The following is a 23,571-nucleotide window of genomic DNA, read 5'->3' as shown; positions in this document are numbered from 1 at the left end:
TGAGCACACAATTTGTGTCTTGAGGAAACTGGTGTCTGGGGCTGATTTTCTCTCTCAAACTTTGAAGGTTAACTGCTTCCAATCCGCGGCCGATTTGGGCGAATCCCTTGCGGCAGTTCGTCAAAACACGAACACTGGAATTTGCCCAAAATGGCTGCCTTCATCAAAAATGGCTGACTTTCTATTCGATTTTGGCCACGGGACCTTGCGTCAAGGTTAACTGCTTGCTCCCAATTGGGATTGGGGCTCATTTGGGCAAATTCCACAGTAGAGGTTTGTCAAACACAAGCTCTGGAATTTGCCCAAAATGCCTATCCAATTAATTGCATGACAGGGGTTGATTCTTTTTTTTCCCCTGAACTTTCAGCGGGGGGGACCCCGGAAGGGGAGGCCTACCGCGAAATTCGTACTTTTACGGAATATTTGCAAAAATTGATGACATTTTGGCCACGTTGAGCCCGCCCCCACAAGGCTATTGGAAGTATAATATTCAAGGGAAGCATTCCAGGAGGGCTTCACACCACCTAGTGCTTGGGCCGTAAAATAAATAGCAAAGTGGGGAGTCAGTTTTTGTGCATGCAAAGGAGGAGGCGGGACGCTGGCATGCGGGGTGATGCACGAGCCAATCAGAAGTCATGAGGTGGGAAAAAGCAAGGGAAGAGAAAGGGGGAATAAAGAAAAAAAGTGGGGTGGGGGGGGCGAGGGCTGGGTGAGGAAGAGATTGTTTTTTTTTTTTTTAAGCTATCAAAAAAAAAAAAAAAATGTAACAACCGCACTTATCCTTTTATTGCTTACTCTTTTTGTTGTTGTAAAAAGGAAATAAGACACGGGGGGGCAAAAGCCAAACTAAGAAACAATTAGAATGGTATCTACCGAACAATGGAGTTTGTTTACCATAGCGTGTCCAATGCCTGAGTGCTTTGTAGGAGAGGGGGGAAGAAAGGAAAGCAAATCAAAAACTGTGAACAGAAGGAATTGGACAAAGAAAATTAAAAGGAAAAAGCTAGAAAAAGAAGGCCCTCTGCTGAGGAGTGCTTTTCGCTAGGAGAAGGGCACAGGTTAGGTTAGTAGTATGAATCATTCCATGGATGGTGTTAGTTAGTTCCGCTGGCAGGTTAGTAACAAGTTAGTAGTCACACCACGTTCGTAGTAGAAGTTGTCACTCACTCACTGACTTGGATGAGAAGAAGCACTCACCTATGAGAGTTGCTGGACGGCTGCAAACTAACAACAACACATTGACAGCGCGGAGCGCCGACTACTTAGCGGAGCTTCGACGCGAGCGTTAGCGGCTCCTTGTCGGGCCTCCGAGTCCCCGGCGGCAGGCAGCACTCGCCGTGGCGCTCCAAAGTCAAATGCACGGAAATACCATGTTGGACGTTTGTAGCGCAAATTACGTCGCTTTGGGATTACTTCGTGAATGCTGCCGTTCAGTCTTCAAGTGAAGCCACGACATGTCTCAATTTGGACATTTTTTTTTGCTTTGCGTGGTGGATTTATGTACATTAGGCACCAGAAATAAAGAAGCCTGTGACACTTAATTTGAATAACATTTAAAAGATTTTTTTTTAAGTGAATGAAAAAAAAAAAATCCCAATTGCAAAAGTATAACTTTTTAAAGAAAATGTTACAAATGTTACATTTTCTTTCAAATTAAAATGTTAAGAATCAAACAAGAATGAAAATAAAGAATCCTGAAAACTTTAAGAAATTAAATCTATTAAATGAAATATATATATTTACAGATTATATACATTTTATAAGATGCAAAAAAATCAATTTAGCAAATATTTAACAATTAAAAAATGTTTATTACACACAAAAGATATATTCAAATATTATATCTTTTTTAAAATAAAGGAAAATCAATCACTTAAAAATATTTAACATTTTGAAACAACTAAAACAACTATTTTGAAATTTGTCCTCGAAACAAAGCAGAATTTAAAAAAAGGCTCCTACTAAATAATAAAATACACCATAAATGAAAAATTCTATACATTTTTGGACAATATTAGTGTTAGAAATTTTAGGACTTATGCTGGTAGACATTTATAGAATAAAACAACACACTTACGTAAAATTGATCGTTTTGCAACACTTATTTTTTTTTACAGAACTTAGTGTATGATCAAAATAAATGTTAAAATTGTATTGTTAAAATGATCTTATTGTCTAATTTCCTATTGTAGCTTCACTTAGCCTGGCAAAACTCACTCGCAATCGAACCAATTGCTAATCAACGACCAATTCCACACAATTGGCAGAATCCCGAACAATCAATTCAGCAATGCGGAGTTCGGCGCCGTGCCAGCGCTCCGGTTTGGCGTTAGGAAGCGCGCGCACGGCGGGGCTGCGCCTTTACCTGTCTGAGGTTGCGGGTGACCTTGACGTCGTGCCAGGCGTTGTCGTTGAACTTGCCGTTGACGGGCTCCACCAGGGCCTCGAAGGCGCCCGAGCCCAGGTTGATGACCAGCGACACGGCGCCGTTCTTCAGCGCCAGGTTGACGTAGTCGGCCGACTTGCCCGTGTGCAGCATCAGCCCGTTGCGCTGCAGCGTCTTGAAGGACAGCGTGATCTCGTCGCTGCTCGACTGGATGGGGTTGGGCGACAGGTCGTAGCAGAAGAACTCGGAGCCCTTGAAGGTGGCCACGTACTCCTCGCGTGCTGTCGCGAGAAGTGGAAAAAAAAATACTCTGTATCATTGGGATATTTAGCTTTTTGTTTTTCTTGACATAACCCTGGGATCTTTCTCCTCTCGATCTAATGAAGTAACAGGAAGAACACCGTCGCTAACTAAGCTACAGTAAAGTTTAGGGGGGTTTTTTCTACAGAGGATAAAGAATATGTCTGAGAGTATTGTTAAATTGGTTGTCTACATGATTTATTTGTGTCTAAAGATCCATTGTTAAAAGTGTTATATTTGCTGCAACATCAATGCTAGTTTCCTTAGCTTGTCAATGGGGTTTCGCATAATGTATTAGCATTAAGCTGACTTTCCTAAGGCAAAGTTAGGTGCTTTGGTTTGAGATCCACACTGTAATTCTCTTTGTTTTAGGTGTAGTTTTAGAAACGGAAATTCAAATACTTACACATGGACGCGTATTTTGCGGGGTGCATAGGGTAGAATCTTTGTTTTGTATTTGCTCAGGCGGTAGGTTAAAAGATGGGTGGCTTGCTCGTTGAGTGCTAATTTGTGCTGTCTAAAAAATGTTTTAAAAGAATTAAAAAAAAAAAAAAAAAAAAAAGAAGACAAATTGAAAACGACAAGATAATGATAGTGATTAGTACATTTCCCGGGCCGCGTCGCCTCCCCCCTACGCGTTCTGCCCCGGGATGACAAAATGGTGGGTGTTGATCACAACCAGCCGAGGAAAACAAAGCTGGGAAAATATTCTTTAAGAAACTCCCAATGTTTGTTATTGTCAAGCAAATCCGCACTGACGAATAAAAAAAACAACAACAACAACCCCACACACGCACACACATACATACACTTGCTGCTATGGCGCTAATTGTAGCAGTGCACGGCGTAAACACGCTTTGATCACTCGTGTGGGTTTGCGGCTTGCGGCTTACGCCAAACGGGACGCCAGCGTCAGATGAGTCGCGATTGCCTTCCTAAATCGTTACGACAGCCGGGCCCGCCACCTCTTCGCTGGCAGAACAACTGCGCGCGCGTTTGACGCCGCAACATGTCCATCAAAAGAAAATGACCATTTTTAAAATACCAAATAGGTATTATAAGGTAATATTAAACATTATATCTCCTTCAGAACAGAAACTTCCCCAAAAAATCCCAGTTTGTAAAAGGACATTTTTTTAAATTATCTCTTTTCATAAATATGTAAGATGCAGTTTTCAGATGCAATGAAAAGTATTGGAAAATGTGTGTTGTTGTTTTTTAATTGAAGAAAAAAATCCAAATCAAAAATACATCTTTTTAAGATATTGGAAAAAATAAACTTGGTATCTTTTTTTATTCTGACCAAAAACAAAGAAAAAAAATCCCAATTCCTAAATATATATTTTATATATATATAAATCTAAGGAAAAAAATCCTAATATTTGAAGTGATTAAAAAAATGTAAAAGAAAGAAAAAAATCCCATGGAAAAAATAGTTAATTTTTAAAAAAATAGTCTTTAATTTTCCATAGATTGAAGAAATAAATCCTAGTTTATGAAAATAAAGCTCTCTCAAATCAAACATTCTAAAATGAACATCACGATATGCACCTTCAATTCTAACAAAAAAAAAAATGCTGATGCGAGACTTTCCCCATTACCGCTCATCAACCGCCGCAAAGATGGAGAACGGTGGCCAAGCGCGGCACCAGCTGCCAATTAGAATTCCCCACCACGAGGAGGCGACCAATGGCGGCTTGCCTGGCACGCCATTGGTGACCCGCAAGGACATTAGCCCAAGGTTTGGCAATCCATCATCCTTAAGCTCTCGGGCCTCTCATCTACACGCGCGCACGCGCATAAAGTCACGGCCGCGTTGCATACGCAAGCGGGGCCGGCGTGTTTTCCCGCGCCGCCGCCATCTTGCGAAGGGGTCGGGCCAGGCTAAGAGGACGAGAGGAGTGGCGGCCGCGTAATAAAGCGAGTGAAGTGTAATAGCTTGTTACGGCTGAGCCGGAGAAGAGCGCCCGAATGGAAATGGGGCCGCGCTCCTGTGAGGAGAATGGACAGAATAATGACGGGGGGGCGGGGGGGAGGCTGAAGCGAGGGGGCGCCAGTGAGAATATGTCACAATTCAGAGAGCAATTATAGCAAATTGTCTTGCTTTTACGTGAAGAAGAAGAAAAAGATGAAGTGGCAAAGTGTCGCACTGTGTGATTACCCGCTGGCAATGTGCAATTAACTCCTTTGTGTGCGCGCGCGCGTGTGCGCAAGACAACTATGTATGTGGACACGTGCGGTTTATTTATCCGTTGCTGACATTTACATTGTCGTGCATGGTGCTCCGATCGATTGGCCGATTTCTGTGGAAAAGACAACAATTCTCTTTTATGCGACCTTGAACATAGTGATCGCATATTAAAGGTGGAGGGGGGCAATCACAGATTATTTGACGTTTCTCAGTGAGCAAGTCCAGTTTTTTTCCAAGTGTCTGTAAATATTACACACACACACACACACACACACAAGGAGAGTGGCACAAACACAGGCACTGTAATAGACACAAGTGTCGTCAGGTTTGCGCCTCTCCGCTGTAATTTACACACGCGGACGGCGGTGCGCGTAAAGCAGCCCTCGCGATCGCTGACCCCGAAACGCTCACGCTTCCTCTTCCCGTTGCAAATCCTCACACCAGAGCGCGTATGCAGCATATGGAACAGCATACGTGTACACACACACCGTCATATTTGGCACACCTGACGTGCTCACTGTGAGTGGATCATCTCGGATTAATCGAGTGAGTCAGTATGAGCTTTGGTGCGAACGCAGTCACACACACAACACGTGGGAAGGAAAAAGGACCTTACAAGGAATGGTAGACCAATTTAAAGAAAAAAACAAACAAAAAAAAAACAACCTAATGGAGCGGGCATGTCCATGTGTCAAGGAGCCTTGCAGGAAATTCAACAGCAAGTCAGCCATTTGGGTCTGAAGCAGCCATTTTGAAGCAATTGCAGCGCTTTCGACCAACTCCGACGGAGGCATTCTCCCAAATGAGCTCCAATCACAAGCGTGTCCTGGACAGATGGGCCCAGCTAAATTGCCGTTTTACATCCGCCGTCCAAGCGAGGGAGGAACGTTTCAGCAACTTTTTTTTTTCCAGGATTTGCCATGAAAAAAGGCGGCGTGCCGCAACAGCTACTTGCGCTGATTTGTGTACAAGCGCCATTCGCTGGGGGGATACAAAGGGACGAGCCCTGCCGTGATGAGCAAAAACGCGCAAATAATTATCGCCCAACCGTAGAGGGTTTGTAATTAATTGCAACAGGATGGCAGAAAAGATCTTAAAAATAGAGAGGATCATAAAGCATCAACAGCCATGTTCGATTCAGTCATTCCATTAACAGGGCCGAAATCAATCAAAGTATGAGGTTTGAATTTCCAGCTTAACAAAGTCACTCCAAGTCCCGCTAAAGGGAAAATAAATGCATTCATGATGAGTCCTGTAAATATAACACACCACAGTAAAAAACACAAAAAACGAAACGAAGGAAAACAATTTAACGCTATATGTCCAAAACAGAGTTCTCAGTTGTTGTTGTTGTTTTTTTTCATCTTTAAAGATGTATGAAGGCAACTATAAACAAATCTCCGAGTTCAGCCGAGTAAATCAAGCCATAAATGTACATCCCGGAAATTAACGGGCTGAGTAACTGTCCGCTTTCTATCTCGTACATCTTTTCCACCTGCTAATTTCTCACCGTTTCCATGGCAACTGGGTGTTTTTTTTTTCCCCCCCCTCTCATTGAGAGCGGGAGACAAAGAGAGGCTGATTGAGTGAAGCGCACATTATCATGGACAGCTCTACTAAAAATATATTGAAGAGAAGACGCGCAGTGGAGGAAATCAAACCATATACAGCGTTTCTCAGATTTTTTTTAAATTAAGCAATCACTTTTCATGTTTTCTTTTCTTGACTATTTTTACTCGCTGACTCAATGTATCACCGAAGCACTTTTCTTTTTTTTTTTTTTTTGCAGTTTAGTGAATGCCAGGAGAACAATCAACACAAAGCGCACACTCACGCACATGCTGCTGTTAGCCACGGCTCACGTTCGGACACTCACACAGACTTGCGGAAGCCACATGCGACCCTACCGGGCCCCGCCTTCTAAAGTCAGACGCATTCAGTCACAGATTCGACAGTACTGTGAGGATGCCATGCATCTCACATGCATATATTGTGGTATTATCTGCATACAGTATACAGGATTATAAATAGTCACAACTCCACAGATTTCATCTAAATGAGGGATTATTGTACTTTCAAAATTGCCCAGTTTACCATTTCAAGGACATTTACCAGAAACTTTTCAGAAATTCAACAGCTCTTTGCAAAACGCGGGCATCCCTGAACTTGTTAAGCCAACTAACTTGGCCGCGTTGTACTGTTCCATGTACGTCTTTGTCTTGTTCTAATTTCTCCCGGTTTCCACGGCAACCCGGGTGATCGTGGTTTTTCTTTGGGGTCGGGGGGGGGGGGGGGGGGGCGGGGAGAGAGAGAGAGAAAGCGTGATTGAGTGAGGCGCACATGATCACGGACAGCTGTACTGAATCAAAATGGCGGACGGAGGCGGCTGGGCGCACATCAGGGGAGCGCACATTACGCCGCACCTGATGGCGGGGAGGGGGTGCTTTAATAAGACAGCGGGCCAGCAAACAAAATGGAGGGAAAAGGGAGGATGGATGGAGAGGTGAAGGAGGGAGAGGGGGGGGAAGAAAAAAAAACACGCTGCTCCATCTACAGTAAATCCCAGCGTGGCGAGCTTCAATCATAGCGCCCCTGTCATTCTGGAGATAGCGCGCTGCAATCCGCCCCCCCAAACAACCCCTCCCCCCCCCCCCTCCCCGCGCTCGTTTTTAGCCCACGATGCAGTTCTGCTATCAGCCGCCGACACACAAACACACGGGCGCAAACACACACTGTCGAAGGCGTCCCTTCTTTAATAACCGGCAGGTGGATTAACTACGCGCTTAACTAGCGCAAACAGATATACGAGCAAAAGGCTTGCAAATGTATGCAAATGTATGCAAACGCATGCGTTGCAGTTCAACTGTTAACACAAAAAAAAAAAAAAAAGAAAGAAAACAACAAAGACATAAAAAAAATTTTTTTTTTAAATCGACGCTGTCAGAAGTCACTCATTGGCATCTGCTCGCCGAGAAGGACGACGGCTAGCGCGCCGCGCGGGAGGATATTGCTTGTCGCCATGACGCTGGACAGATTGGCTGTCGCCGACTATCTTTGTATTGAAAGATGGAAAAAAAAAAAAGAAAAGAACATTTTTAAAAAGACTTTAGCTGCCATTCATTTTAAGATAGCACACTCGCCGCCCAAATAATGATGTTGAGGTTCTTTTCTTAAAAGCCCTTCACTGCAAAACAACACTTTAAGAAATACATGCAATGCAGTTTGTACTGTATTGAGTTTTTTTTTTTAGCCAGGCCATAGCCTCGTCTAAGAGGAAAAAGATGCTTTGCTGCCATCTTGTGGCATCTACAGGCAATTCCAAACCTTTGCGGCTGGGCGTCTGAATTACACGCAGACTTCCGAAGAGGCTCACTTTAAAAAAAAAAAAGAATAAATAAATAAAAAGCCACAAAACTCCAAAGTAAAAGCACAGCATTCATTTGGTGATGCCGGTCGAATGTGCTGCGGCTGTAAGACAAAACTATTCGAGCACAAAGTGACTAATATCTGCTTTTTTGTTGTCATGGCCAAGGTGACTCGTTTTGTCGGCGGGCGATGGAAGTGAGTGACGCTGATTAGCGCTGATTAAAATGGCCGCCGTCAGGAGTCCGTGTATCGATTCCCTGGGTAATGTTGGCTTCCTTGATTGCGCCGCAAGGTGACCAAATGAAATTGGGGGGGAAAAAAAAAAAAAAAAAAAAAAGAAAAGGCAGTGGCATGTCAAATCAGTTGCGAGAAACAAGGAAGCGCTTTGGAGCTTCTTGTGAATTTCCAGGTGGACTTATTTGGATGCGTTTTCGCGTGGCACACAAGATTTGACAATGACGTCACGTCGCCAAACTCTTTGTGGTTTGACCCGGCCAGAGCCGGCGGGCAAACGGGCAAAATGGCTTCCGTGAGCATTCTGCGCACTTCGGATGTGTTGCCGTGTCGGTCGAAAAGGAGATGTTTACGCGAGGGAAATTGCTTTCAAGCGAGATGGAACGTCAGCCATAATTTAAACCGGAAAGTGTTTTCAAAATTAGATGTGGAAATGCAGACAAAGTTAACTTCGTCATCGAGCTACTAGAAAATGAATTTATTTCCTGTCCCTTGGATTAACAGCACAGAAACGCTCCTTTGATTGGTGCCCTACGGCTGATGAGGTTTGGCTGGCGGGCCACACAGAGACCAGACAGAGGACTCGGATACCGAACACTCGATACCAAGTGCCGATACTTGATAATGAAATTCAAATGTGTTCTATTTGAGCAAAATATTGTTCCAAGACACCTTTTTAGCCTCCCAACTTGTCGTCAACGACATTTTAAAGTCCAACTACATGTTTTTCTCACAGTCTTACCCTACATTTCACTGAAATGCATCCTGTCAAGGCATTTCGGTCATGCGGTGTCTCAATCCGAACGCAAAATGTACGTCAAGGGAGTACACGGATAAGATGAGGCACAAAGACGAGTGTGGCGTCCGGCTGGTGGATATAGATTGTGTATGACTTTCTTCAGGCGATAATCATGTTTTCTCCTCACATTTTAGCTCGCATTTAGTGTCAACAAAAACCTAAATATTGTGTCGCTAGCTTTTACATTTTCACAGATTGAACTAGACAAGAGCAGGAGTGGGCATATGAATTTTGGTGGCACCGTTTTCAGACGACAAAACAAAACAAGCCAGGAAACAACATCGCAATGCTTGCCGCCTTACTTGCCTTTTGAGATTCTGATGGATTCATTTAGCCTTTTTTATTTTTTCTTCTTTTTCTTTTAAATGTAAATTGGGGGAAGAAAAAAAAAAAAAAACAACGCTTTGAGTGGTCTAACCTCAAAGCTCAACAAGTTTTGTCATCCTTTTCAGGTCAGGTCAGCGTCATTTGCTCCTTTTTTTTTTTTGCCACGCAGAAGCACTCGGGCGCCTATTGTTAGCAAACAATAAGAAAAGATGTATTGAGTGGCGGCGAGTTAACAGTGGCTTCTCGACTGCAGCTCACAGTGGCCAAATGAATAAAAAGGCAGTGGGCGCATAAATCAGCCGAGAACTACCACAAAGTGGTTTGAAGCCTCTTGTGCATTTCAAGGTTGGCTTCTTCCGATACGTGGCGCATTTAGCGGCGTATTAAATCTTTTACTCCTCGCTCCATTTTGTATTTTTTGGGGGGCTCTCTTTATCTGCGCTCATCTCCCCCCCCTGCCTGCGTTGCGTCGATCGCTTTGGCCTCATCCCCGCTGGTACCCAGGGAAACCGGCTTGTTTCCATGACAATGTCTGCGGGCGGAACAATGTGTTTGTCTTAAAGCGGGATAAGATCACAGCTACTTTCATCCTTTTTAGTCACACATGCGCGCGCGCGCGCCAGCCGGAATGCTATATGCATTGCGCAACACCGCACGCGCGCATACTTGATGAAGCCGTCTCGTTCGCAAATAATAAGCAACCTCTTTCCGTGCGTGCGGGAGGTGGGGGGGGGGGGGGTAATGAAATGTCTCTTTAATGGACGCCGTGGCTATTTCAGTTGTTGTGTTAATGCCAGACAAGCGGCAAAAAATAATTGAGTTTTTGTTGCGCTCGCGTGTGTGTGTGCGCGCGCCCGTGTTGGCAAACAGCAAAGAAATGAACTTCAAATGCCAGATGGGGCACTGGAGTGAATCGGCAATTGCAGAAAGGCTTAAGTGCGGCATTGTTATGAGCGTGTGGATGCAGTGAAATTGATGTTTAAAAAAAGAAGAAAAAAAAAAAAAGCTTTGCGGTGACACATGAGTGAGTGGATGTGAGGAACAAGTGGAAACCCTGCAACGAGGCTATAAAAAAACGTGTGAAAGACAATAGGAGTGTGTGTGTGTGTGTGTGTGTGTGTGTGTGCGTCAGCAGCTTGGGTGAGGAGGTATCTGCATCGCCGATGAATCCCGAGCGCGTCCAAGGAGAGAGAATCTCTGCAGTCTTATCTCACTTCCTGTCTCCCTTTTCTGTCTCCGACCTTCTCCAGCCGTATCTGCGCTCGTATCTGCGCTCGCCATCGCTTCGCTACACTTTGTTGTTTTTTTTTTCGCTACCCGGCGCCACAATGGCTGCCGTCGATCCACCGGCGCCTCTAAATGGGGAAGGCGCTCTGATGTCGTCGCGCGTTCATGAGCAGAGGCGCTGTCGCCCCTTAAGGCTTGTATGCTCGTTTCAAAAACGGGATACGAAAAGAATATCGTCACCGTTGCAAAGGATGGCACTCGGCCAGAAAAATATCAGAATATTAAACCGATAAGAACACATACTAGAAGCGATAACGTAATAAACGAAACGTAATGAATATATATATATATATATATATCGGAATATTGCACCAAAAAAAAAAAAAAAAAGAGCCTTGACGCAAAAAGCGAAGATGCGCTAAACGAATAGGATCATAAAACACCAACAAAATCTCAAGTATCTTCAGTGGTTCAATTATTTAAACAACAAACATGAGGCTTATCAATAGTATAAGCTAGCATACCATTTTTTTTTTTTTTTTTTTGTTAACCAGCACGAAAAAAGCATGCGATGGGGAAAGCGAGTCTGATTTGAATGTTTGGGAATACAGGCCAATTGTAGCGGATGGATGGAGTGGACTGCACGGGCTGGACGTGTCAAATAATGGAAAGGATCAATTGGATCGGCATGCCACAAAACCCAGCGCATCAATAATTGATCAAAATAATAGAATCATTCCAGGAAGTTGTTTGCGTGTTGGGTTGGACATTTCAGCCCAGCGGTGCCGACGGCCGCAGGGGGGCAGCGCTCTGTCTTGCCAGTTTTATTTTCACAGCCTCAAGTTGCGAAAATCACACCCAACCATCAGTCCACACTCTGCCTTTTAACACCGGAATGCCCTCGCACCTCCTGCCGGCCGGCCGCCCGCTCGCTCGCCCGCGCGAGTGCGCCGTCGTCGGTGTATTTTTAGCCGCGACGCCGTGTCGCGGCCGCCGTCCATTTTCCTCCCGAAGGGCTTGAGTTGATTATAGCGACATATATGTGGCATACGTTTGGCGCAGGGATGATGTCGCTACATTTGGATTGACTTGGCTGAGTTCCGCGGCAACAAACGATGCTAATTGCGCTAGTAATGTCATGTCAACGTTGACGTGAAAAACGCGACAATGCAAAGTAGTCGACTCACGGCAAGCACTGAGCGCTAAGCGAGTCTATTTTTTTTTTTTTATCTACTACGGCGAATGTCTCTCTGTTCATCTATCTACGGCAGCGACGTATGGTGACAGGCAGAACAAAGAACAGTTAACCTGCGTATCCGCCCGCTGCTCTTCATATCACCGAATTTGCCTCCGAACCGAAGCGAGTACGACAAATTTGCGAGTCAACTGTGACGAGATGATCATCACGGCAGGGGGGGGGATTTCCGTTTGTACCGTGAGATCATGTAAAGTTTGCGTCTTGGCGAATGACTTTGAAGCTACATTCCGCGTCACCGCATTTTCCCGAAGCTCTGTGCGATTAAATCGTATTTTTCTTGCCTTGCGTATTTTATTAAACATGAATCGGGCCGTTGCGACTTTTATTGTCCCTCCGGGATCAGGGTGAGTAAGAGGCACAGGACATGTTGTACCTTACTGGTAGCGACTGGTTCTCTGGCGCCTTGGCGGCTGCTACCGTCCTCGAGCGGGCATATGGCGCAGTCGGCAAAGAGCTTCCCGCGTGTGTGCGTGTCCCGGAGTGACGAGGAGGAGGAGGAGGAGGAGGAGGTAGGAAAAAGACAAGAGGCCCATTTTGACACAAAGGCGGCGGCCGGCGAAGCGCCCGTCCATCTGCGCGCTCGGCCGCCGCAAGAGAAACGCGTTCGTGGGGTGCTGGCTCGGTTTGCCGACGCTTGATGTGTCACAAGCGATGACTCACCACCCGCCTCCCCCTGAGCGCAAACGCTCACACCGGGCACGCACGACATGCCGGCGCGCGCACGCGCCTCAAACTGGCTCCGGCGCCTTCCGTCCGCTGACCGTGAAGAATTGGCGCGGGCAGCCTTACTCATGCATATTTACACCGGGCGCGCACACTCTCACCTACTCAGCAGGCACTCTTTAAAGGTTATTGTGTGCGAGCGTTGAGTGTGTGTGTGTGTGTCATTTGGTCTCCCGCTCATGTACACGTTTAAAGGTCACCGCGCTGACCACTCGACGACGCGGCGGCGCAGATTGCCGGGATTGATGTGGAGAACACTCGAGCGACCGGCGCTATTAGCCGGACAAACGGCCTCTGGAGGAAGCGCGGATAAATTAATCACGACAAACAAGCCAATTACGTGGCGAGGACTCTCCCCCGGCGCTGCTCGAGACGCTCCGATCGCTGCTTGACCCCCGGACGACTTGGCTACGGACGATTCCCGGCCGGACGGGCGGGCGGGAAAAGCCCGCCGCTCGCCGTGAAGCGTATTTTCCGATCGGATTGCCGCAGCTCAATACGCGTCCGCTCGAGAATCGGCGAGCAGCGCTCGTTGGCGCTCTCGCGAAAGCGCGGGTGTTGAAGCAATTCTTTTGAAGGGCTTTTACAGTATTCAGTCGACGTCATCTATGATCATTTTTGTTAGCCAGTCTATGGCGTCTCATATTGTACGTTAGCGTTTGGCTAGCAGGTTTTTGTTAAAAGAACAAAACTACCTTAACTACACAATTTGAAGAACTACACAAGTGAGAGAGTGAGAACATACTTTAAAATGTGTATTTTAATACGTGAACAGTTTTAATAGCTTTAAATGTGTTTGAAGCATGTGGGGGGGGAATCTATATATGTTTTAATTTTTTTTTTGATAGGGTCATGGATATTCACTGAGTTAATCGTGCTTTCCAATTTCAATTGGCAAGTAAAATAATAAAAAGTGGCTCAGTATTTGGCTATTTGCTTTTCAATCCAACACACACACACACAAAGAAAAATTGTTCACTCTTGATTTAATTGCGGCTACACGACCTGGAAGTTTGTTAACGAGCCTTCGTCGAGATACGTCGACTCGTCCGCCCCCACGATCAGCCGAGCGAAACATCTACACGCCGCGCAGTTCCCCAGTTGCACTTTTCCAAGAAAAGCGGGAAGAGCAAAATGTCGTCCAAGCGAGTGCGACGTGATGTTTCCCGTACATCGAAAACAGACGAAGGGCGGTGAAAGCCATTACGATGACGCGGCAAACCCGAGGCCCGTTTAGGCCCGACACGTCATAACATGTCACCTTCATGTTTCTATGGCGAATTGACAACTCTGAAGGGATACGAGAAGCGCTATCCCCTAATATTGAGCTGGCCCTAGCTTCCATGACTTTGGATTTCAAATTGTATTCATTTTGAAATAGATGCAGTACGATACAGAAACAATCAATGCAAAGTACGTAACGATTGGACGAGGTTATCGCGCATCATCGAGCGCAACCTCGATGCGGGCCGCGGCAAAAAAAAAAAAAAAAGAGTTTGACACGTTTCGAACACGGTCGTCCTTGATGTAATATGGATGAGGGATCATTTCGCGGATCATAGTGGTGCTCCGGACCGACAGTGGTGGCTAACAAGCTGACTTATTGATGTAAAGTCCACCAATTAAAGATCACATTTCAATTTTCGTTTTGTATTCTTCAACTGATCTTAAAATTGAAAGGAGGACTAGCTGGAATTGGTTTTTTTTGTTGTTGTTGTTTTTTTTGAAAGTTAGATGAAGAAAAAAAAAAAAAACAAGGGCCATTTGTAGCTTCAGGAAAGAAAAGGACGCTTTGCGAAATGAAAAGAAAATCCATTGGAGCATTTTCACGCCCTCACTCAAAGTGCTGTGTTTTTTTTTTTTTTTCCCGGGCAGAAAGATAGCGGTGCTTTCATTCGTGGGAGGGGAAAGGTCCGGGGCTCGCCGTCGGGGCTGGCGTCCCCGGGCCCAAGCAGCGACGCCCCGCGGGGCAGACGGGGGCGGCGCTGCGCCTTTGCAGATAGCGCCCGTCGCCGCGCATCACGGGCAGGCGCGGCGACGGGCGTTATCGCCGCCGCTTTAACTCCTCTCGCGCGCCTTTTCCTCAATTGCTCCCGCTCGCAGACACGCGTGCCGTATATCTTTCAAAGACACTCGGCCCGCCCCCTCAAAGGAAAGTCATTCGGGCTCCGCGGGCTCCTCAAAAAGCCTCTTTTGGCCCAGCTAACCTCAGCCAGGCTCCGTCGGCGCCATTTGACGACCTTCACGTGGCGCAGGCACGGTTGCGTGTTCAGTCGCAGATAGAGTGGGGAAGGTTCCGGAACCCCGCGTAAAAAGTTCCACTCCGCCAAACAATACTCTTTGACAGTGACTTTTAAACGCGGGAGAGGTTTGGCTTTGCTTGAAGTCACCACGAAAGGGGGGGAATAAAAAACTGAAAATGTTGTGCGGATGTAGTTTGCTTTCCTTAAGGATATTTGTAAAATGTAAGTGATTGTGTAGTCTTGTCATTTATATTTCCTTGTCCACCTGGGGGCATTATAAGACAGACAGATATACTGTCCATTCAGCCATCTCAATGCCTCTTAGCTCATCAGTACGGCACTAATATTAGGTGTTCTTCACAGAGGATTAAGACTATATGACTGTTGCCTAAGGGGTTACATCACCGCAACATTGGTGATATTTAAAGTTAGCATTAAGCTAGCAGAGCGAAAGGCGATACTGAATTTGGTTCGCTTTAATTAGTTTCTGGGCTGCTCCATTACTTTTTATGTGTTTTGGTTTTTTCAAAAACGCTTTGTTGTAGGTTAGCTTTATTTGTTTTCGTGTTAGTTAATCAAGCGACGTAAAGCGCCAAGGAAGATGAAGGAATTACACTTTCGGCGGCGCTCTCTTCTCGAGGCTTCAGCGGCATACAACTCGCATACACTCGAATACGGCCAGCAATCGAGAAAAAAAAAAAAGAAAAAGCTTGCGAATCGTAAGGCCGTGATTGCTGGTCGCGGCCGTCATTTGCGCTGCATTCAAGATATTTCCGTCCTCCGCTTCTTTCATTTGATGGAGCGTTTCGTATCGAGCGCACGGCGGCCGTCATCATGTCCGGCCGCCCAATCAAAGGTCGCAGTGGGACCGCGTGGTCGCGTGGGCCAATCAGTGCATTCATCAGCGTCATGCGGTGCGGCACCTACCGTTTTGCGCGGCGCCCCCCTTGGGCCAGAGCTCCCAATCATTCATTCGCACGCGTAAGGGCACGTGAGTGAGCAGCTTCACACACGCACCCGCGTGCACGTGCACACACACACACACACACACACACGCGCACGCACGCACGCGCACACATGCACCAGCAGCTTACCTGCATGTTCACATTTTAATAACACTAAAGCGGTGAGTTGGAAAGTATAACCAGGGGTGGGCAAACTTTCCTGGTCAAAGGTTGATTTTGACAGCTCATTTGCAGGTCACGAACAAACAAACAAACAAATAAATAAAATCTGAGTTGTAAAATGTGTAAAAGAGATAACTCTAACAACAATAATAATAAACAAATAATTTATTTTAATCTTTTTATTTGTACTGTTTAGTTAATAACCTGCATAACTTCTTTAAAAAGTCTTTTTGTGAGGAGTTGCTTATTTTTAACAAAAGTTGTTTATTTTCAACAAAAGACAAAAGAAAGAAAAGTTGTCATCTAACAAAAAGTTGAAAATGATGTCATTTTGGGGGAAAAAGTAGTAAGACCTCGTTTTATTTGAGAGAATAACATATATTTCCCAGAAAAAAAGCAAAATAGTCAATTCTTAAAAACTGTCGGCTATATCTTTGAGGAAAAAGATAGTCTTTCTGAGAATGAAGTGCATTAGAAATACATTATCCGATAGTAATGCACCAAATAAAAGAGGTTTTTGATAAATCCAATGCTTATTGGTCTGGATCAAAAGAACGCCACAGGCTGTATGCCCACCCCTGTTTACAAACAATCTCGCCAATGCATTGTATGGCAAAACCATTCGGGGCCACGAAAAGGAAAATCAGTGAAATACCTCGGAGCCTTCCTAAATTCACACAGTGAGCAGTCCAAAGAGGGCACAGAGAAGGAAAAAAGGCATAAAAAAAAAAAAAAAGGTTCTTTTTTGAAAAATTTGGCATTGTGTATCAAACGGCAGAGTGGCGATGGCACTTGTTTTTGGGCCGCGTTCAAAAAAAAAAGAAGCAGCAGACGCTCTCTGAATTGCTTTCATACACTACGGGAACATCTGCTTGGAGAGACATGCCCCAAGCCCCCCCAGCCAGTGTATGGGCACCATGGAAGGCGATGAAAAGGTGGCAAAAACACGGGGATGAATGTCCATCCCGGGAGAGCTGCCACACTTGTCCACATACGCACACGATGACGAATGAAGCGGTGGAAGAGTAAAAGCCCCGCCCCGCCCCTCCCAAAAAAAAGCCTTCCGATAGAGCCAAGCAATGCGAAGGCGCTCCCGTGTCACTTCAGGAGGTACGAGGCGACCGGGCGACGCACTGCCGTACCTAATGAAGTGAGCTGGCGGGAAGTTGCTCTCTCATCTTTCCCTCGCCTCTGAAATCATCTTGAAAAGCCGCATTTCACAATTTATTCGTTCCAGCGCAAACGCTGAACTCATCCATTTGGGCTTCAATTAAAAAAAAAAAAAAAAAAAAAAGCCAATAATCGTTTTCACGGGACCGTTTAAAAAGAAGGAGGGGGAAAAAAAACAAAAAAAAACCTCGATTACAGGAAAGAACTGACCTTGGTTCAGCGCCTAGAGAGACAACTTCCTCCCTGCGCCATGTGGTGATGAAGATGGAGGATGGGCGGGGAGGGTGGGGGGAGGTGTGTGTGTGTGTGCGTGGGTGGGGGGGTGGGGCGGGGTTTTCGGGGTTGATGCTATGTAGCAGAGCAACAAGAGGAAGTGAGATAAGAAGAGCCCATACCTTGGTCGCCAATCATCAGGTGTGCCAGACCTTAAAGGAAAACAAGAGCACAGTCAGCACAGCAAAGGATCATGGGGGCGTCAAGTGTGTTGTGTGGCACGCTAACTACGCGTGTGCGCTGCGTGGAAACGGCCACTCCCAAGAGCTCGCTGACGCGTCCGCACTTACTCATCCTCGCGCCGCGACGACCGCTAACGCCTACCCGCTACTACTGTACGTGCGCGCCTAAGCGTGAAACGGGCAAATGTGGCACTTACCGGCGTGGCTGCGACCAAAAAGACTTTACGGGGGCCACACCATGCGTTTGCAGCGAGGCCAGGGAGCGGACCCAAAACAACGGCGGATGATGACGTACAAAAAAAAAAAAAAAAAAAAAAAAAAAAAACTACTCAGGGCAGTGCGATTGAAGTTTTAAACATGGAAGAGCAAGTGAAAAAAAAAACGGATGAACAGAGTGTGCGCCAAGAAGAAAGCTCGAGATAAGCAGGAATGGCGCATTTCCTCGCATAGCGGCTGATTAGTTGCACCGGCATTTATAAGGCGTAAGGCGCTTAGCTATGCAAATGAGTTCAATTTGTGTTGACTTACACAATCGCAGCTACTGCATCTATCAAGATTAAGGCGTTCAATCAAACAAACGCACCTTGTTGGTGTTGATTCACTCAATAGCATTGGGTGCGCCTTGTTTACTAAGGGTACGGTGCTTCTTCACATAAATGCATTTCGTGAGTGGTTATTTCCTCAAATGCGGAGGGTGCCAAATGTCGATTGAGGAGTGGAGGCTCTTTGTTGTACAAATGCGCTCAACCGGAGTGTGTGCGGCATCTATTGGGGTGAGGCGTTTATTCGCGCAAATGCTTTCATTTTTTTGCTCACTTACTCAACTGCAGCGTAACGAGTGTCGATTGGGAGTAAGGCGCTTACTTGGCCGACTGCATCCTTTGCGTCCACTTACTCCACCGCAAAGGGCAACAAACATTTATTAAGAGTCAGGCTCCAATTCGGTTCATTTGGTGCTCATTTATTCAAGCACAGGAGGCTTTGGTTTGTGTTTATTTAGTCAAATTTGTAAAGCCTCTATTGAGCGCAAGCATGTTTAGAAGACGCAAACGTCTCTTTGGAGCAAGCCGCTTACATGCGTTATTGTCTTGGCCCTTTGTTTGCTCAACTGCAGAAGGTAGAAATTCACATACTTTTAACCCTGCCGCAAACTTCGGCTCGCCAGATGCCGGCGGCGTGCGTTGCAGTAAAAACGCCCACAATTTGAGGAAATAGGGCGTCGGGAGGCTATCGAGGGTGCGTCAGGGCGACCTACCTGGGGTGTAGCTGTGCTCTGGGCGGGTGTCACGGCCAGGCGAGGAGAGAGAGAGACAGACATTCATTAACATGCATGCCAAGCCCTCCGGTTACCATGGCTACTACTTACTGTACATGCACACTGCTCCGGGGTTACCGCGGCAACGCGCATGCAGACGCCAACATTTGACTGGTCCTCTCACACACACGCGCACACTAACACGCACAGCTGCATAAAAAAAAAAAAAAAAAAAAAGCACATGGACTCACTTCCTCACACACTTGTGGGTAGAGAGCACCGTTGTACACGTTCCTACCTGCAGGTTAGGGTTGGAGAGCCAATTTCCCCCCAAAACTTACCTTGAGGCCGCTTCCTCTCCCCCGAGCCCACCCCGACAGATAGCATGCACACACACATGGGCTCGCGCGCATCCACGCGCACGCACACACACACACACGGTCACACGCGCACTGACAAATGATGATGTCGTAATAATGATGTGGAATAGCAGGGGGGGATGGCGTCGCAGTGCAGGAGGGGGCATGCAAGGTTCAACAACAGTGCGTCAGTGTGTACGTGTGTTTGTCACGGGTGTCTGTGCGTGCGTGCGTGTGCGCGCCGGTGCCCTTGTGCAGGTGGAGCGATTAGCGTGCCGCCTGCGCGCGGGGCCTCAAGGGCGAGGCGAGCCTAACGAGCCGGGTTCAGCGTGACTTCACCGGAGGGGCGCGGCCAATCGTCGGCCGCCGCCGCCGCCACGCGTGACGTTTTATCACATCGTCGACATCGCGCTGCCGTGTCGCTATTCACGAGACCTTCGCCCGTACGGCATTTCATGCATCTACTTATTTTGCACGCTTGCCCGCTTTAATCCATGTCATGTTTTTTTGTACTTTGAATAGATTATAAAATAAATATATAAATATATATATATATATATATATAGACCTACCAGGGTCTGTAAACATTCTCGCAGATGAATGAAAGTGTCAAGAGGAATTCCTGTGTACGGACAATCTCGAGTCCATAGAAAACCCCGAGTTGCCACCGAAGTCATTCACTTGAGTTTCACGTTCGTTCCCGGTGACTTTATCGCCACCTCGTTCGGAGCGACGGGCCGGCGGTTGGCTAATGAGCAATAAGGACACGTTTTGCAGACGGGCCGCTATCGCGCGGGGATATGCAAATGCGGCCGACGGGTTCTCGACTGGAGAGGCGCTACGAGGCGCTGCGAGTAATAATTGAGAGCGTAGGAGGAGGATGGAGGCCCACGGCTGATCATTCGGCCATTTCATTTCCTCTCAGCTGACAGTCGGAAAAAACAAGAGAAACGCGGAGGGAATGAGTGTGAAGGGCTTTCGAAAACAAACCACGCCAGTTGAGACAAATGCGCGGCCAAAAAAAAAAAAAAAAAAAAAAAAAAAAAAAGATATGTGGACGGCGTAACTAATGTCCCTGGTGATTTGCAGACCAGGCCGATAACTTTTTGGGGACGTTATCAGGCTTTGAAACACAGTCACGGGACCTTTGACTTTGCTCCAAAGGTCTCGAAGAAGAACAAGAACCAGCTGGGACAAGCTAGCTGGAATTTGACATCGACGGAGTTCAGCCAAAATGTTGGCTTGCTGCGCAAAGCAAATAAGACAGTAAAGAACGTTAAGTTGGAAAACTTATATGGGCAAGAAGTTGTTTTCATATAAATATTCACTGTAATTATAACTTTACTACTTGGTTAGCGTAGTAAAGTCAGTCACGTAGCGTTAGTGACACATGATGGCCCATTCAGACTTGCGTACAAATTTGTGTGACCTCGCCACTATAGGAAAGAAACTACGTTGTCAACCAGGGAACAATAAACAGGGGTTGCATTCTTTTAAATTCACAGCCAAGGAGTTTTTTTTAATACACATATTTAAAAAATGCGGTTCATGTCGCCGGCGTAGGAACGGAACGCCGTCGCGAACAGTCGACCCCCGTCAGAGGCGCGAAATATGACAAAATGTCCAGCCCCGTGTGGTTATTGCTCGGATTATATACATTTAGGGTTTTAGCACATTTACGGGGCCTCTCTCTTTGCTCCATTGCAGCTGGATTGCGCAACACTGCGAGACAAGTCTCGGCCAAGATTTCTGGGACGAACTGCGCCAGCTGGGACAGGCTGACCGGCGCTTGACGTAAACAAAATTCTTGCCGAAAAGGCCAACTGGCAAACAGAAGGAAGATTGAGTAAGTGGAAAGCTTGCTTGCGTAAAAAGCGCTTGGATGACCGACTCAGCTTCCAAAGAAGGCCTCACGCGTCGGCGCTTGTTACCCAACACGGCGCAGGTACGACCACAGTACACCGGAATGAACTCAACTATGATAATGTCTACACTGGAGCAGGGGTCGCCAACTGCGGTCCTCGAGGGCCCCTGTCCTGCATGTTTTAGATGTTTCCCTTCTCCAACACACCCGATTCAAATGACCAGCTCATTAGCGAGCTCTGCAGACGCCTGATGACGATGCTGAATCACACGATCATTTGTGACTTTTTTTTCGTTTGATTATCTTGCACTCAACAAACACTCCATATATATACATAAAAAAAAAAAAAACTAAAACTAATGAGACCTAAATTAAAACTAAGCCTTTTGGTAAAAATCAAAACTAACAAACTTGCTCTAAAAAGTTATTAACGCAAAATGAGGTAAAAAAACAAAAGTCAAAACGAAATAAAAACTAGCTGTAACGAAAAATCCCAAACAATTTTAACCTTACGACTTGCTCATAAACTTGAGCGACGCCACAGGAAAAAAAAAAAAAATCTGTCATAAACCGGCGAAGATGCACTGTAGTTTTTCGTTTCATTGTTTTACATTCACTACCCAAGAGTGTTTTTTGCATCCGAATGTTTTCCGCTGAGTTAGCATCAGTCCGTCATAGAGCGACAAACGCTCGCACTGCTCTCAGAGACGCTAAAACGCGACATTAGCATAATTCAAAGTTGCGGGGGGAATTTTCGCGCGGCTTCGCGGCGTAGCGTGCGACAAAGGTTACCGAGAAAATGAAACGTCTGAGCATAATGCCGACATGAGGCGATTTTGTTTTCACATCCCTTTGAAGAGACGGCCGCCATTAAAGCGCTCCTGCTGCGAGCATATCGCTTCCCGGCGGCAACATCAATCGCAATAGAAAATGTGAATCCATCTGTATGCAAATAAAAGAGGCCATTAAAAGTAGCCGTCGTACGCCGTGCAGTATATATCAGCCCGGGTGTAAAATGTACGTCTGCTTGCGTTTAGCCAGAAGAGCCGCGCGGCCGCTGTGACTAATGGCAGAGCCTTGCGGAACGCGCTAATGTGTTTCGCCGTGTGCCGTTTGTGCCGCGCATGCGCACCTCGTGTGCGCGTGCGCGTGCGTGCGTGTGTGTGTGGACCTGCAGCGATCGGATGTAATTCTCCAGCTTCTGCAGGGCCATTGATCAACGCTCGGCCTCCCTCTCGCCTGGTAAGACGGCACGCCACACTGCGACTATACATTCGCACTCATTGAGCCGTCGCCATTGGTTACTTGGATATCGATCGATCAGTCATTTAAGTCATTTGGTCTATGAAGGCACGGATGCCTGGTTTGCAAATCAAAACAACAGAGTATGAGTTAAATTGTGTGAAATAGTGAAACCTTTGCCTCACTTCATCTTCATTTGAATGATTTTTTTTTTTTTTTTTTTTTTTTTTTTTAAACGCCTCACAGCAAATAGATGAGTACTTTTTTCACCCCGGCAGTGAAACACAGCAGGCGGTGCAACCGGTGAGATGTAATTATCGCCCGTATGATTGATGGCGCCGCCTGTCGCATTCCTTCACACAATGCACGCTTGCACGTGTGGCATCTGTAAAGCTGCAGTTAACGTCAAACCGTGCACATGCTTTGGTAAGGTTATTTTAATTGGCTAGCATTATTTAGTTATGAGAAAATTCAAGGTGCCTCAGGTCATCTCCACACACCAAAAAATGGGGGATATGAGATCATGCCAAATCAAAATATTTCATAGTAAAAACATTTTCGGGATTTGGAGATTTTTTTTTGGGGGGGGGGGGGGGGATCAATCAGTCGTTATTTGTGGAAAACCCGACCACCCACTTATTTGCGTTTTGTGATTTTTTTTTTTTCCCCCCATGGCAATTATAATGAGCATCAATTATTCACAGATTTTCACTATTCGAGGGAAAATGGCCCGGCCCAATCCCCTGCTAATAGTACGCTTTGTAAACAACAATTAACACTGTAGTTTAGAAAACAATTAGTAAAAACAAAGGCCTGCCTCCCGAATAGACTCTCAGCACTTGAGCAAACAAGTAAATACAGAAGATCATGAGAATCTTTGACACAACAAGTTCCACCACATCAATACTCAGCTCTCCAAGTACTGTCACGAGCAACAAATAAATGTACTGGGCCCAAGTGTTCATCATAAAAAGTCAAACGTTCTATTCCAAAGAGTATATTCGAAATGAATGGAAGTCACTGTGCATTGGAGGCCATTAACACT

The 23,571-nt window shown here is 46.1% G+C and overlaps 1 protein-coding gene across 12 annotated transcripts in view; it reads right to left on the bottom strand.

Moving 5' to 3' along the window:
* nrxn1a (neurexin 1a) overlaps window positions 1–23,571 on the bottom strand; it is a 67,345-nt gene that overhangs the window by 37,216 nt on the left and 6,558 nt on the right. For 4 of the 12 annotated variants that reach the window (XM_086016927.1, XM_086016921.1, XM_086016916.1 and 1 more), the window contains exons 3-7: window positions 19,062–19,079; window positions 17,747–17,776; window positions 16,837–16,848; window positions 2,366–2,667; window positions 895–918 (exon numbers count right to left, since the gene is read on the bottom strand). In XM_086016927.1, the coding sequence (XP_085873053.1) occupies window positions 895–918; window positions 2,366–2,667; window positions 16,837–16,848; window positions 17,747–17,776; window positions 19,062–19,079 (386 nt within the window). The remainder of the gene's footprint in view (window positions 1–894; window positions 919–2,365; window positions 2,668–16,836; window positions 16,849–17,746; window positions 17,777–19,061; window positions 19,080–23,571) is intronic. The other 8 variants (XM_086016919.1, XM_086016924.1, XM_086016917.1 and 5 more) reach the window with 5 other exon arrangements.

The sequence above is a fragment of the Filicampus tigris genome, chromosome 19 (assembly GCF_054856515.1).
Source record: "Filicampus tigris isolate MCC_2025a chromosome 19, RoL_Ftig_1.0, whole genome shotgun sequence".
Classification (NCBI taxonomy): Eukaryota; Metazoa; Chordata; class Actinopteri; order Syngnathiformes; family Syngnathidae; genus Filicampus; species Filicampus tigris.
This window is presented reverse-complemented; position numbering and strand designations above follow the sequence as displayed.